Source organism: Akebia trifoliata, chromosome 11 (assembly GCF_017979445.1).
Source record: "Akebia trifoliata isolate Shusen 1 chromosome 11, ASM1797944v1, whole genome shotgun sequence".
Taxonomy (NCBI): Eukaryota; Viridiplantae; Streptophyta; class Magnoliopsida; order Ranunculales; family Lardizabalaceae; genus Akebia; species Akebia trifoliata.
In genome coordinates, this window is record NC_141385.1 from 50,727,875 (window position 1) to 50,742,817 (window position 14,943).

A 14,943-nucleotide genomic window follows, 5' to 3' on the forward strand; every position below is an offset into this window, starting at 1 on the left:
ACTTCCACGGAGCTGGGCTTCAAGGCTTCAACAACGTGGGTGTAGGCCGGGGATTGGGATAGCACTGACACCTTTCCTACAAAATGTATGCTAAGTCTTTACTAGATTTCCAGAAGGGAACATCAAAAGTAGAGGCCGGTCATACTCCCTTATTACTAAAATGTCACTAAGCTAACAGATATGCCCTGGCACGGGGCTGACATGACTTCATAACGAGCCTTACATAGTGTTACATAGGGGCTCCCGGGTGACTCCGGGGCGAGCTACACCTAAACTCTAGGTGTTAGAGTACATGGCCGTTACACCTAGGCACTTCCTTATCAGGGTATTTTTTTTCTCCCATTGCCCTTTCAGATAGTCTTTTCTGTGCTTCCCTTCCTTCCAATTAGTTTTTTTTTTTTGTGATTTGATCTCAAGAGGTGGAGTTGGCTTTGATACCAAATGTTAAGAATGTAAGCAAAAACCTGTTTGAAGCGTGGCACGTACTCAGTTCAGTTACTTCGTTCCAAAGAGGAGAGGACTGCGCTCAATTTTTTGGCTTGAAAAGAACAAGGAAAATGGGCTGAAGACGTGGAAGTTAACTGGTTAAGTGGCTGACGTGGACATCACTAGTACTGTACGTCTAGCATTACTTTTTTTACTTTATGGATTCTCCTTCGGACTGTTGGATGATCTAACTCTTTGCTACCTTTTCTTTTGTTTTGTTAAAATGCGCAGTTTTGCTTTGGATGCTTCTCCTCAGATGGTTCTTGACCTGTTGTTGGTATTCGAGGTCCATCATATATCTGTTCTCTTCTGGCTTTCCATTAAGGTAAGGGCACACAGGTCACACCGTCAGAGAGAGAGAGATATCACTACCTCAAGTTGCGTCTTCTTGTTCTATCTGTAAAGTGTAAACTACTCTATAGCGGAGAAGAAAGAGCAACAAAACGAGATATAAGGGCATTTGCACTTTGCAGTTTATGTAGTTCCTGCACTGATAATGTTTTTTTTTTTTTGTAGTACGGTTTCCATGTCACCAACTCAAAATCGTTTTTTTTTCCCTCTTTGAGTTGAAACAATAATAAATGAATCCTCATTTGGGAATTTTTGTTTTTGAGATGTATACAGTTTCTGAAACTACATTAGTAGATCAGATCTAAATTCTAGACTAGATGCACTCGAATTCTAACAAGTTTTCCCGACAGATCCAATATGAATGAATGCTTCTTTGACTTTAAACCTAAGTAGTAGAGAAGAAAAACAGGTAGAAATTTCTCTTCTCCGATGCATGCATTTCAAATTCGAACAAGATTTCTCTGAGAGATTCAAGATGAACGCTTCTTTGGGTTTGGGTTTTGGAACTTCCTAGCTCTAAACCCCTAAAAGTAGGGGAAGAAATTAATTAATTAATTATTTTTAACCTCTATAGTCTGTTGTAATGGGTTGTGCTGCTTCAAGGAGGATCCATAAGGAAGAGAGGGTACAAAGGTGTAAGGAGAGAAAACGACTGATGAAACAGTTAGTAGGTCTTCGAAGGGAATTCGCTGCTGCTCAAATGGCTTATTTGCAAGCTCTCAAGAATACAGGTGTAACCCTTCGCCAATTCACTGAAGCTGAATCCCCTTCTTTTGAGCTCCACCCTTGCCCTTCTTTTGATGATAATGATGACTTGTCACATTCACCTCCACCTCCACCTCCACCTCCACCTCCTCCTCCTCTTTCTTTTGATGATCTCGACGAGTCTGCTGAGATTATTGATGATGAGGAGGAGGATAGCAGTTGCTCCACACCACCGCCACCTCCACTTCTTCCTAGCTCGTCCTGGGACTTCTGGGATCCTTTTGGACCTTCTTCTTGTTCTTCTACTTCTCCCATTCGTCACAATAAGAATGAAACTGCTGTTCAGCAGGTTGAGGAGGAAGATTGGGCGGAGACCAATACCGAATTTGCAGAAGAAGAAGAAGGGGAGGAGAAGGGGGAAGATAAAGTCGTCGCAACTGATGCTGTTCTGAAGAATAATCCACCAGCAGTGATAGAACTGGTTGACGATACTTCTTCAACGGTCAGTGGGTGCACCAAGGAAACTGCTGAAATGGCTTTGGTCTCGAGGAGGAGGAGGAGCAAGAAGACCCTGTCCGGAATCGTTAAGGAGATTGATGAATACTTCCTGAAAATCTTTGATTCAGGGAGGGAAATAGCTGTCCTTTTGGATATCAACAGAGGCGACTCTCTTTACCAGAAATTTGGAGAAAGCACGGGTAATTAACATCTTCATAGCTTATTAAACTGTTAGAATTTCTATCTGTTACCCTGTTAATAGATAAGGTTCACTAATAGATAGAAAATCTTAATTACTTTACCAACTGTATTCTATTTTAGTCCTTTTTTTTTTTTTTTGTTGTGGAAATCCATGGATGCAGCAGTACTGCTTCCTTTGAGGCTTTTGGGATGTTGTAGGGGCCCCTTCTTTGAATCGAAGGTGCTATAAACTTGAAAAATTAAAAACTTCAAAGATTGAGATATGACCACTATGTTGAGTAGTACCCATCTTTTGTTTCTTCAACGATGCAAAACCTACTAATGGACTTCTCTCCCCTCAACCTAAACCCCTGAACACTTACTTTTTTTTATCTTCCTAAAAATAATGTAGGAAAGTAAAACTAACCAAATCAAGAATCCTAAACCCGTACAACTCAATCTTATTAATAAAATATAAGAGGCTGGATCGTATGCACCCAAGGAGGAGGGTTGAAACTCCACTCCTACACCTCAAATCTTGCCACCGACATATTTTATTAGAAGAAACAATACCTTTATTTTGGTCCATTCATTGATAGATCTATGTGACAAGATTTGGGTGTGGGTCTATGGTGTTTTGTTCTAAGATTAGTAGATTCAAATCTTTCCCTTTTATGTGTTGATATTAAGTAACATGCTATTCAGGCTTGTCTCATAAGGTTCCATAACTGTGGTGCTTTCATTTGACATGGGTGGGTTTAAAATGGCCCTTTGAACTAAATAGACTTAATTCTTTTACTGTGCTTTCTTTTTTAATTAATGAAGGCTATATATTACTGTGGAAATTGGGGTATCATATTGGGTTTTAGTATCGGGGTTAGAAACATTGGTTGGTTTAATGGCAGGAATCCGTAACGTTTTCTCAAAACTCTAATTTATATTCCTTCTCAGCCTTCAAATACTGGGTTGGTAATGGACCGCATTTGGTGGTTTCCAAATGTTTTAACTTTTGTTGGAAAATCAATCTTACTATATTTTCTTTAGCATTTAATCTCTTAAGATGGAGATGTTGAATGTAGGGTCCACTTCCATCCATATGCCTCATATGTTCTGTTATGCTTTTGCAGACTTCTTTTTTATCTACATATTTTAGATTTCCTCTCTCACATTCACATGTTTGATTTTTGTGTCACGATTTTATTCTAGTTGTCAAGTTTGTGAGAGGATTTTCTAAGCATTGTTACTTTACAGGGAAGAGATGCAAGTCTGCAAAAGTTTGTAGTGCATTGTCTTGGAATTGGTCTTTTAAATCACTTCATTCCAGCAAGGATGCTGTTGAATTTCACGGCCCCTATGAACCTTGCAAGCCTGGGGCTCATAGCATTACACTAGATAAACTTTACACTGAGGAAGAGAGGCTCTACAAGGAACTTAAGGTAATTAATGTCTTTATCTTGGTAAAATTAGCAAGTGGAAGTGTTATCATTGTGCACCTAAATTCAGCATCTTTTGAGTAATTATTGAGCTCATGTTTATGTAATGGAGGCAAGTGGATGGTATTTGAATTAGGTTTATGTAGAGAGAAATTGTTCTATATCTTATGAGGACACAATTTGTGTCTCCGTTAGTCTTGGTCCACCCTTCTGTACTTTCATTTTCTGGGCCACCTCTTGGAAGGTGGATAGCCATAGGTTATGAAAGACAAACCGTATTAATATATTTTTGGGCCCAATTTTTATTGGCTTTCTTTCAGACTAATAACCCTCTTGCGGTCCTAGTTTTTGCTCATCTTTGTTGTTAATGGACTTAGTGTCATGCCCTGAATCCGACAATGTGTCGATTTGGCAATCTGGCTGGGGGATACTCAACCCCGTCCCAAAACCCAAAACTTGAGCATAAATATCAACAATATGCGGGGGAGAGATCCGCCAACACCTAAAGGCTATCGGTTTAGATACCACGCCTTGGGACTCCTGTGATTCCCAAAGTATGGTTCAAGAGTCAAGGAACTCAAAGAGCTTTCTACCCATAGAAATTCCATTTACTTAGCAATAGAAATAATTTACTATCTAACAAATCATAGCACAAGAATTTTATCTGAAGCCTATGTGATACTATCATATGAAAATGTTTAGTGTCATAACACATCATAATGATAACAAAAATAGTAATACATAGGATATAACAAAAGTAAGAAACCAAGTACGTCCTAAAAGACAATATACATATAATAGCAAAAGACACCCCGACAACTAACAAAAGACCTATAGTCGGGGAAAACAGATCATAGCAGTGGTGACATATGGCTCTTAGGCACAACCTCGGTATCAGTGTCTGGCTCATAGTACGGCTCCTCCTAAACGTATTCCTCTACCAGGAAGGTGTCCCGTACAGGAAAAAATGATATGAGTGACAAAGTCTCCCCGCACATATCGACTAATCCTAAGCTAGTCACCTAGGGGTGAGAAAATAATCTAGTTTTTAAGTTTTGTGTCTTTCAAAAAAATATGATGCATAAATCGAGAATTATATCTGACTATGTTTAAATGCAACTATCTACTATATGTCAACTACTAATAGAATAGAACAAATAAATCTCATGATATCGCATATATAAAGCGTTGTAATGATAACTAATTGATTACAATTCATTTATAATTATATAATGACATAATAAATATGCATACAACATTACATAACAATACATGAGGTGAGGTGTATCTCTAGTGGGTCCAAGCTTGCGACTGATCTCCCAATCAAAATCGGCCTGTCTAGTCGTGCAAAGTCCTAGAATGTACTGACGTAAGATGAAACTGGGGTTTCATTACTTTACCGATGAGGGATCCTAACATGGTTGGCCTTTTAACGCGGACTGGACGTCTTTACCTATACTGTTTTTCCAGTCTGGCATGGCAGCCACTAACTCCCATGGAGAGTGTGGGGTTGTTTGCAATATGACATCTTTTTCGGTTCAAGTCGTCATTTGACAATAAGGTCAGCGACCCAACTAAACCTAGTGGCAGTCAACAATTCGATGACTACAGTCTAAGATGGATCTATGTCTAAACCAAGTGTGAACCTCGCATCTAATACCTATTAGGCGTACGTGCAATCTCAAATCCCTCTAACTACTGACCTCAACCTCTTTACAACCAAAATCAAGGTTTATCGGAAAAATATATGATTAGTACTTCTCAGACTTCGTTAGGAGTGACTGTCTCCAAGGCATCCCATACCACTAGGGAGCAAGTCAAATTCATCATTTTCAAAAGAGCCAAGGGATTACCCGTAAGGTAGTTTCATGGTCCTTTCCTGGTTCACCAATTATACTAAAATAATATAAGTATGTGTTTTATTTATGAGAAATCTCGAAGAAATTGGTGAGACGTTAAATCATCGGTATAATAATTGTTTTAATTCCGATTCATTAAAAAGAAAATCAAAACATGAGAACAAAACATTACAACTCATTCCCTTGATACCCATAAATCGTCCTTCAATTTCAATGTCGTTTTTTATCTCGAAGTATACACTAAATAAGCCATCCATAATCATAACAAAGGTACTATCCATATCCAAGATTGATCACCAACCATATTACTCCTAAACTACACTTCCGGGTATCTATACGACGAGTACACATCACCAAAATTCATTTATACATACTTTGTAAATACAAGTACTTCTACATATATATATTTTTTTTGATAAGTGTAATATATTGATTGAAAGAAACAAAATACAAAGAGGCTGAGAAAGCCTCTAAACAAACTACAAATCAAAAAGAAATTAAAGCATCAAAGACTACATAAAGAATTCCATCTAAAAACGAAGTCATCAAAAGTAATCCCCTTGAACTCAATGTTCTGCTTCGCCCAAAGGTATAACAAGCCCAAAATCTCCAAGAATGTGTCGTGGGAGCTTCTCATCTTATTGTTAAACACCCTGTTATTTCTCTCATTCCACACCCCCCAAGCAATAGCCGAGGGAAGAATAGCCCACAAGAATCTTTTTCTGGAAGAGAAAACATTACTGGCCCACCCTTCTAACAACAAGAAGAACTTACAAGGAATGACCCACTGAATATGAAAAAGACCAAGGGAGTTACAGGAAAAAGATTGTTTGGATTATGGCCTTAATAATACATTTGTGGCTTTAATTCCCAAGAGAGTGGGGGCGGTTGACTTGAATGAATTTAGGCCTATTAGTTTAGTGGGATCAGTGTACAAGATAATTTCCAAGGTGTTGGCTAATAGATTGAAAGAAGTGCTGAAGAAGTTAATTGGTTTGGAACAAGGTGCGTTCATTAGGGGAAGACAAATTCTAGATGGAGTGTTAATGGCTAACGAATGTCTAGATTCTAGGACTAAAGATAATAAGGCGGGGCTCATAGGTAAGATCGATATGCAAAAGGCGTATGATCATGTGAATTGGGATTTTTTGGAGTATATGTTGGGTAGGATGGGTTTTGGTTCTAAGTGGATTGGGTGGGTTATGAAGTGTGTAACTTCGGTTTCTTTTTCGATTTTGGTCAATGGCAGCCCAGCAGGGTATTTTAGGAGTTCCAGGGGTTTGAGACAAGGGGACCCGTTATCCCCATTTTTATTTCTTATAGTAACAGAGGCCTTGGGGAAACTATTCAGGAGGGGGGTTGAGATAGGAAGATTATCTGGTTTTAGAGTGTCCAATGAGGGCCCATTGATTTCGCACTTGCAATTCGCGGATGACACAATTGTGTTCTTAGATCCTTCAAGAGAACAAGTGAGAACCCTTCGGGTTCTATTAGGATGCTTTGAAGCAATTTCAGGTTTACATGTCAATCTTCAGAAAAGCAAGTTGTTTGGGGTTGGTGAGGTGCCGAACATTTCAGGTTTAGCAGCTATTTTGGGGTGCAGTAGTGATACACTCCCTTCCTCCTATTTAGGTTTACCTTTAGGGGCTCCGTACTGTAGTAGATACATTTGGGAGGGAGTTATCGAGAAAATGGAAAAGAAGTTGAGTACGTGGAAGGCAAAATATCTTTCCAAAGGGGGTAAGGTTACGTTGATTAAAAGTACCTTAACGAGCATGCCGATTTATTTCTTATCCTTGTTCTCTTTGCCTAAGTCAGTGGAAGTTAAGATTGAAAGACTTATGAAGAATTTTCTGTGGAATGATAATAATGGTGGTAGAAAGTATCATTTGGTGAATTGGAAGTTGGTTTGCACTCCTAAGAAGAATGGAGGCTTGGGGATTAGAGGGCTAAGATTGACAAACAAAGCTCTCCTGAGCAAGTGGCTTTGGAGATTCGGAGAAGAAAGAGATAACTTGTGGAGGAAAGTGGTTCAAGCGAAATAGTGGTTCAAGCGAAATACGGAGAGAAGGGTTATGGTTGGTATAGTGGTGAGGCTAGAGGAACTTTCGGGTGTAGTGTGTGGAAAGGGATTATGAAAGGAGTTGATAAGTTTGATAGGGAGATTAAATTCAAAGTTGGGTTGGGGGAAAGGTTAGATTTTGGGAGGACTGTTGGTGTGGAACTTCATCTCTGTCTACTCAATTCCCATCCTTGTACGTTTGCTCTTTGAAAAAAAATAATTCGATAAGACAGTGTCTGGTGCGGAACGGGAACACAGATTCTTGGGATCTGGGATTTAGGAGGAATTTCAATGATTGGGAATTGATGGAGGTCTCTTCTTTTATTAATCTCCTTAACTCGATCAAAGTCAGAGAGAACGAGCAGGACAGAAGGGAATGGATCAAGGCTAAGGATAAGAAGTTCTCTGTTAAGTCTTTCTATTATTGTCTGCTTCCTTTGTATCAGGTTTCTTTCTCTCCTTCTATCATTTGGTCCGCTTTGGTTCCTTCTAAGGTGTCTTTCTTTGTTTGGCTTGCCGCTTTGGGTAGAATCCTTACCTTAGATAATTTGATTTGTCGGGGGTGGATTACCCCAAATTGTTGCTATCTTTGTTCGAGGGACGGGGAGTCTGCCAATCACATTCTTATTCACTGTTCCTTCTCCCGTGTTATTTGGATGTTTTTCTTGTCTCGCTTTCAGGTGGATTGGGTTCTTCCCTTATCTTTTTTTGCGCTTTTAGAGGGTTGGAGTTTCAATATCTTCTCTTTGAGAAAGAGGCATCTCTGGGCTATCCTTCCTTCAGCCATTGCTTGGGGTCTTTGGAGAGAGCGCAACAACAGGGTATTCCATAGCAAGGAGAATTCGACTTACACAGTGATTTTAGATATTATGGGGCTTCTTTTTCTTTGGTCAAAATTGAGTAGAGATTTTGAGGGAGTGTGCTTCCAAGATTTTGTTTTTAATTGGGAAGCTATTTGTGTTTAGTTCCATCCCTCAGTGGACGGATTTTCCTTTCTTTGTTTTTCTCCTTGCCTTTATGTTTTTGTCTTGTATTTGGGGGCTACCTCAGCCTCTTCTTCTCGCTTTCTTCTTTAATATAATTTATATTTATCAAAAAAAAAAAATGACCAAATTTGATGAGAGAATGTACAATGAATTAAGATGTGGTCGACAGACTCCCCATCTTTCATGCACAGGGGACAACAATTAGGTGTGATCCACCCTCGAGCAATCAAATTATCCAATGTAAGAATTTTCCCAAGGGAAGCCAACCAAACAAAAAATGATATTTTAGATGGGATGGAAGTGGTCCAAATGATAGATCCCAAGAATGATCGCTCGGCATAAGAATTGAGGCACTTAAAGAATGAGCTGACAGAGAATCTCAAGTCCTTGGCCCTCGTCCATTCCCATCTGTCCTGTTCACTTTCGTTGAGAGGACACGAGTGTAAGAGATCAAGGAAAGATATCACATCAGTTATCTCCCAATCATTAAAGCTTCTCCTGAATCCCAAATCCCAAGTGGAAGTGAACTCATTGCGAATCAAACACTGCTGAATCGAGCAGTTCTTTTTTGTAGAACAGGCGTACAAGGACTAAAATTGAGGCACTTAGAGAAGGTTTTTTTTTTCATATGTAAGGCAGAAATATTCCATAACAAAGACTAAGAGGTTTTATGTTATAAAACATAAATTTTCATGGAATATTAGAGAGGTTTCTAGGTTATAAAATAGAAGCAATTCATGATAAAAATAAGGTACTTATATATTTTAAAATTTCTATTCGAGAGCTTTCTAGGTTTTAAAACATAAATATTTCATGGTGATGATTAGGTACTTTTATATTGTAAAACAGAAATATTGAGAGTTTCTAGGCTATGAAACATAATCATTTCATAGTTAGCATGAGGCATTTTTATACTATAAAACAGAAATATTGAGGACTATCTAGTTTATAAAACGTAAACATTTCATGGTAAAAGCAATGTATGTTTACGTAGTAAAACAGAAATAATGAGAGTTTTATAGTTTATAAAATATGAACATTTCATTGTAACAATGATGTATTTCCATATGGTAAAATAAAAATATTTCAAGGTAAAAATGAAGTATTTCTATGGTATAAAACAAAAATAATTCATGGCAATTATAAGGAGTGCTTAGTAGGTTTTCTATCAATGTTCTCCATGGACTAATTATGATCCTAGTGTCTCATAGCATAGTGAAGACAATCAATAACTCAAAGCATATAAATTTAAGGTTAAAACATTCTCCTTTTATGGTTTATGTCAACTAAATCATGCCTAACTAAGCCATGAAAATTGTTCTATGTATGGCAAGTGAATTATCATTCCCTCCTATATCAAAGAAGTTGAATGAAGTAAAATTTGAAAATGATTAAGTATTAGAAAATATGTCGGGTGGTCTACCTAAGGTGAGAGAAGGTATGTACCTTCTCAAATTGCAAGCACAACTCGCAAAAGCCCTATTCCTCGGTCTCGGTTCTGTGCTTCGTTCCGCTACCTTGAGTTTTTTTTGGGCTGGAATACATACAAGACTCTATTAACTATGAATGACTGGTTTATGTTAAGAGTATATTTAAATATCTTGTCCTTTAAGCTTACCTAAGGCTTGAGTGGATGTCTCTCTTCAAGAGTGATTGAGGGTAGACTCTCCTAGAAGAGCTGATGCTATAATTTCTAAGTGAAGGGAGAACCTAATAAACAAGAATGGTGTAGGAATAATAGTTGGCTAAAAGAAGATGAAAAATATAGAAGAGTATGTAGTGGTGGGAAAACTACTTACCTTAATAAGTATTAAAGGAAGACTTCTTCTCCAATGCCAAGTTAGGTGGCATAAAGAGTAGCCTTCTTCCAAGAAGGTTGCTAATTTTGCTTCAAGAAACTTTGAGATTTCTTAGTGGAGTTGGAGAGGAGTTTTAGCTGAATCCATATTCAATGGAGTTGAGCTAAGGACATTTGGGGAGGTAATTAAGGGATAAGAGGTTTCTAGAGATGCATAGGCAATGAAGAAGGTATGAAGGAGTAAAGACTTGGAGATTTACCTAAGGTTTATATAATGAGGAGAAATATGAGTTGAGGTGGCAATATAGAGCCACATGGACTAAATAGAGGGGGGTCAACTTGTAAGAAATATTTGTATAGGATGACGTAGATTGAGCTGAATTTTACCCATAGGTGGGGATAAACTAACTTGGGTTAGGTTAATTAATTAAGATTGGTTAAAACTTCACCCTAGTTAATGGGTAGTTAGGGTTAATTTAAGTTTAAAAGCAACCATGGTCAAGTTAAGTTCTAACTAGGATTTTATGGAAGAGCTATTTGGAGGTGACAGGAGGATTTTATGGAAGTTGTGAAAGTGATCCATGACTAAAACTAGCTTGATACTGTTCCAATAGTAACTTTATTTTTTTCAACCCCACGAAGCAAGGAACCCTAGGTCTGTTATTTTAATAGTCTTGTTCTGAGCTTCACTTTGAAGAGTAAACATCCTTAGGCATGGCACAAGATCAATGGCCAGGCCCCAAAATTTATCGTCAGACATAACATGGGGAAAGTTGGATTGATCCCAGGCTTGGGCCTAACTTCTTAGATCCCTGGAGGGGCTTAATTGATTGAAGCTGACCCAATCTAATTAGCTGAAACATGGATGATATGCTCACTGGCATGGCGGCACCACCCACTATACTCCAGTCTTTTGGACCTCAGAAAAATATGATGAACAATCCAAACCAGTATGGTAGCTGGTTTGGTGCTTTGGATAATCCAATCAGGTCAATTTGGCCTAGGACGCTTGTTAGATGTAATTGCATCTTTCCATACTTACTATGTAATGCATGTATAACTTTTTCCCATGTTCCTGCATTGACATGAGTTGCTCTAGCAAAAAAGACCTAAGAAGATTTTCCTGTTGCTTCCAAGAACCTGGCTATTGTGTTATATTTCATGTTGTTGGTAAATAGTCAGTAATGTCTAGTCTCTCTCCCCCTAATTTCTAATTAATATTGTGCCACAGGAGGAAGAGAACACCAAATTGGAGTATGAAAGGAAAGCCTTGTTACTCCAAAAACAAGAAGCTGGTGATCATGATTTGCTGAAAACTGAGGAAATCCGATCAAGTATTGAGAGCTTACAATCTGATATTAGTTGTTTGCAACAATCAATTAATAAAACTTGTTCGTCTATACTGAAACTTAGAGACGATGACCTGCATCCTCAGCTGGTTGAGTTATCTTCCAGGTAAAGGCATGACTCTATTTTCTAACACTTTGAATTAATTTTTTTCTCTCGTCTGATAGATAGCACTGGGTAAGGTTTGCTCAATCTATAAAGTCTTTAGGTTTATCTCTCTCTCTCTCTTTCTATTTATATATATATGGGTAGTGTTCACAGTAGGAACGGAGAGGTCAATAAGGACTTAGACTACATGGCTAGATTCGCGGAGTGGCCAAAAGATCCAATGTTTGCTATGGCTTGCACATGGCCCTAAGACATTTTTTGTTTGGGAAGAAGACAAGGCAGAGCCTACAAAGTCACAGAGACCAAGGTGGAAGGTGAGGTTAGGTGGTGATGAAGGAGGGTGAGAATGGCAGTTAGAGAGAGAGAAATCCAAAGAATGTTCGGACAAAGTTATGGCTCTTGATACAGTAATCTTGTGTACCAATGGAGCCACTTAGCTTTTATAGAGGTCTTCTCTCCGTGCTTGCCTACACAATGGATGCCCGCCTAGGTGTTGGTAGGTAGGTAAAGTCACTGTCCCAGGTTGACCTCTCTTCTGCCTGTCAGTGTTAGTAGAGGTCAACGTGGGACAACAATGCTTCTCTAGGGATCTGGTAAAAGGGGGGTGTCAGCAAGGCTGACACTCCTGCTGTGCAAAACATCAATCCCCAGGTCCTGGCACTCTGACCTCCTGACAACTTCAGCTTTCTCTCATCTTAGGGCCACCAAACCTTAATCTCGAATGTCCTCCCCCCTGGTTGTGTCTGTCCTGCTCTTAAAACGCCAGTGGCAAACTAGTCTGAAAACACCTATCCACACTATCTATGTCTACTCAAGTTTTTCCAAGTGTTTGATTAAGTTTTTAGTCAACTATTGCCTCTTTGATTCCCCACTATCAGGTAGGCAGAGCTACATGCACTTCACTGTTTGCTGTTGAACTTTTATTTTAGCTATCAATTTATAATCATATTATATCAAAATAATAAATGGACAGTTTGTTTTTTCCTAGCCATTAGAATTTTGGACAGTTATCTGTATCCTTAATTCCATAGCCTCACAATCGATGGTTAGGATTCTTCTTAAGAGTAAGAACAAAGATTGTTTTCCATTCAAGGACTGACCTGAACATTTGCTTGACCCAGATTGATGGCCAATTTGGCCACTGTGTTAGGAATCCTTGTGTCAGTGTAACGGGCTTCTGTCTGTCTGTCATGGAAATTTCATAGAGAGGGGAGGCATTGACAATCGTGGTTGTAGAGACTCTGAGCAACATTACACTCGGCCTTCCATTACCTTGTTTTTCACAGGCTGTTGGTTTTCCTTTTTCAGGCTGATGCATATGTGGAGAACAATGTATGAGTGCCATCAGGCTCAAAATCATCTTGCACAACAGATGAACCATCTCACTAACCATCCAAGCATGGAACCGACTACCGATTACCATCGCCAGGCCACTGCCCAACTTGAAACGGAGGTCAATGCTTGGTACAACACTTTTTGCAACCTTGTCAAATTTCAACGTCAGTATGTAGGGGTGCTCAACAGGTGGGTCCAACTCTCTGATTACCTTGTGGTTGACCAACAACAGAGTGACCACTCATCATCTGGTGTCCAAACCCTCTGTGAAGAATGGCAGCTCGCACAAGAGAAGTTTCCTGACAAGGTATTCATTGACACAGATTTCTGATCTCTCCTACACATCAACTTATTAGTTATTTCTAGTACTGCTCAATCTTTTTCACCTAGTTGAAGATTAATTGTTAACCGTCAGTCAATGTCTATAAATCCTTAATTACAGGTGGCTTCAGAGGCCATTAAGAGTTTTGTGTCTGTCATCCACTCCATGGTCTTGCAGCAAGCTGAAGAACGCATCCTGCAGAAGAAGTCAGACCAACTCGAGAAAAGGTTGCACAAGGAATTGAACTCATTAAGCGAAATGGAAAAAAAGTTTGAGAGGAACTTGTTGACTGGAGAGATGGTTTCCAACTTGAGTCCTAATCACCCTTTTCTGGTCAAACGTGCAAGAACCGAGGCATTTAAAAAAAGGGTAGACGATGAGAAGGCAAAATATCTAAATTCGGTACATATGAGCCGGGCCATGACCCTGAACAACCTACAAACATGTCTACCCAATGTTTTCCAAGCAATGACAGGATTCTCAAGTGCGTGTGCACAGGCATTTGAGGCGGTTGATGGCTGCTGCAATAAATCTACAGCCCGTAGCACCAATGAATTGCAGTTTTCCTTTAGTATCTTGTGAGTTGGATTGGGTTAGATCCTGAGACTAAGAGCTCTGTCAGATCCGAAAGACCAGATTTAGATCATTCCTTCTGGTCTTTGCCATCTGAATTATTTCTATATTATCATTTTTGAGAATCAACTTATGCTTGCATCTCAACCCGTCATTGAGGGTGGATGAATATATTACATGAGATGTTGGGGACCTTGTTGTGTTCTTTCAACTTGGCAAAAGCGCAAGGACCTAGCTAGGCAAAATCATGACAGTGATTAAACTGACATATTGTTACCCTGCCAAGGTAGGTAGCCTAAGAAAGGCTTGCATACTAGCCATGATGATGCTTGCCCATGTTACGTAAGTATATAATGGGAAGACTCAGTAGGATGCCAAACATGTGTCTACACTCTACAGTATAATTAGGAGTTTATTTTGAATGCAATTCTCTCGTATTCAAAACTTAATAATTAAAAAGAAAATTATTTATTAAAAAACTTAACAATTGAGAAAACTAAAAATAATAATTAATTTAAATCTAATGTGAATTAGGAAATTATAAACATAATTGTGGATAAGTTCCCATATTTAACTAATCTTCCTAGCGCACATTTTCAATGTGAGAACATCAAGGTATATGGGAAGTATCATTTGTTTGTTCTTGGTTCAAAGAAATTAACCTTTCTTTTAGTAGAAGCAACCTCCCTCTCTTCAGTACTGTAAAAGGTAAAATCGGTATCTCATCGAGATCTTACACCTGTCCTGTTGAGGATAGGAATTGGAGAGTAGAAAAAGAAGATTATAAAAAGCAAGTGGTACATAGGATAAATCAATAATTCAGCTCTGCCCATTAGGAGGGTAGGGTAGGGCATGGATCGAAGTCTGTCCTAATTGTCAGGACAAACCAAATTAGAACAT

At 38.8% G+C, this 14,943-nt stretch overlaps 1 protein-coding gene across 2 annotated transcripts; it reads left to right on the plus strand.

Annotated features, from left to right (window-relative positions):
- Window positions 1-446: 446 nt before the first annotated feature.
- LOC147392494 (benzoyl-CoA reductase subunit C, putative (DUF630 and DUF632)) lies at window positions 447-14,238 on the plus strand. Of its 2 annotated transcripts, XM_086417394.1 has the most exons (6): window positions 447-616; window positions 718-2,240; window positions 3,472-3,656; window positions 11,590-11,813; window positions 13,122-13,455; window positions 13,591-14,238. In XM_086417394.1, exons 2-6 carry the CDS (start codon window positions 1,421-1,423, stop codon window positions 14,050-14,052), a joined length of 2,025 nt encoding a protein of 674 aa, XP_086273520.1. In that variant the 5' UTR covers window positions 447-616; window positions 718-1,420; the 3' UTR covers window positions 14,053-14,238. The 2 variants fall into 2 exon arrangements, with proteins under 2 accessions (XP_086273520.1, XP_086273519.1); XM_086417393.1 differs by lacking the exon at window positions 447-616 and having other exon boundaries at window positions 675-2,240.
- Window positions 14,239-14,943: the final 705 nt, after the last annotated feature.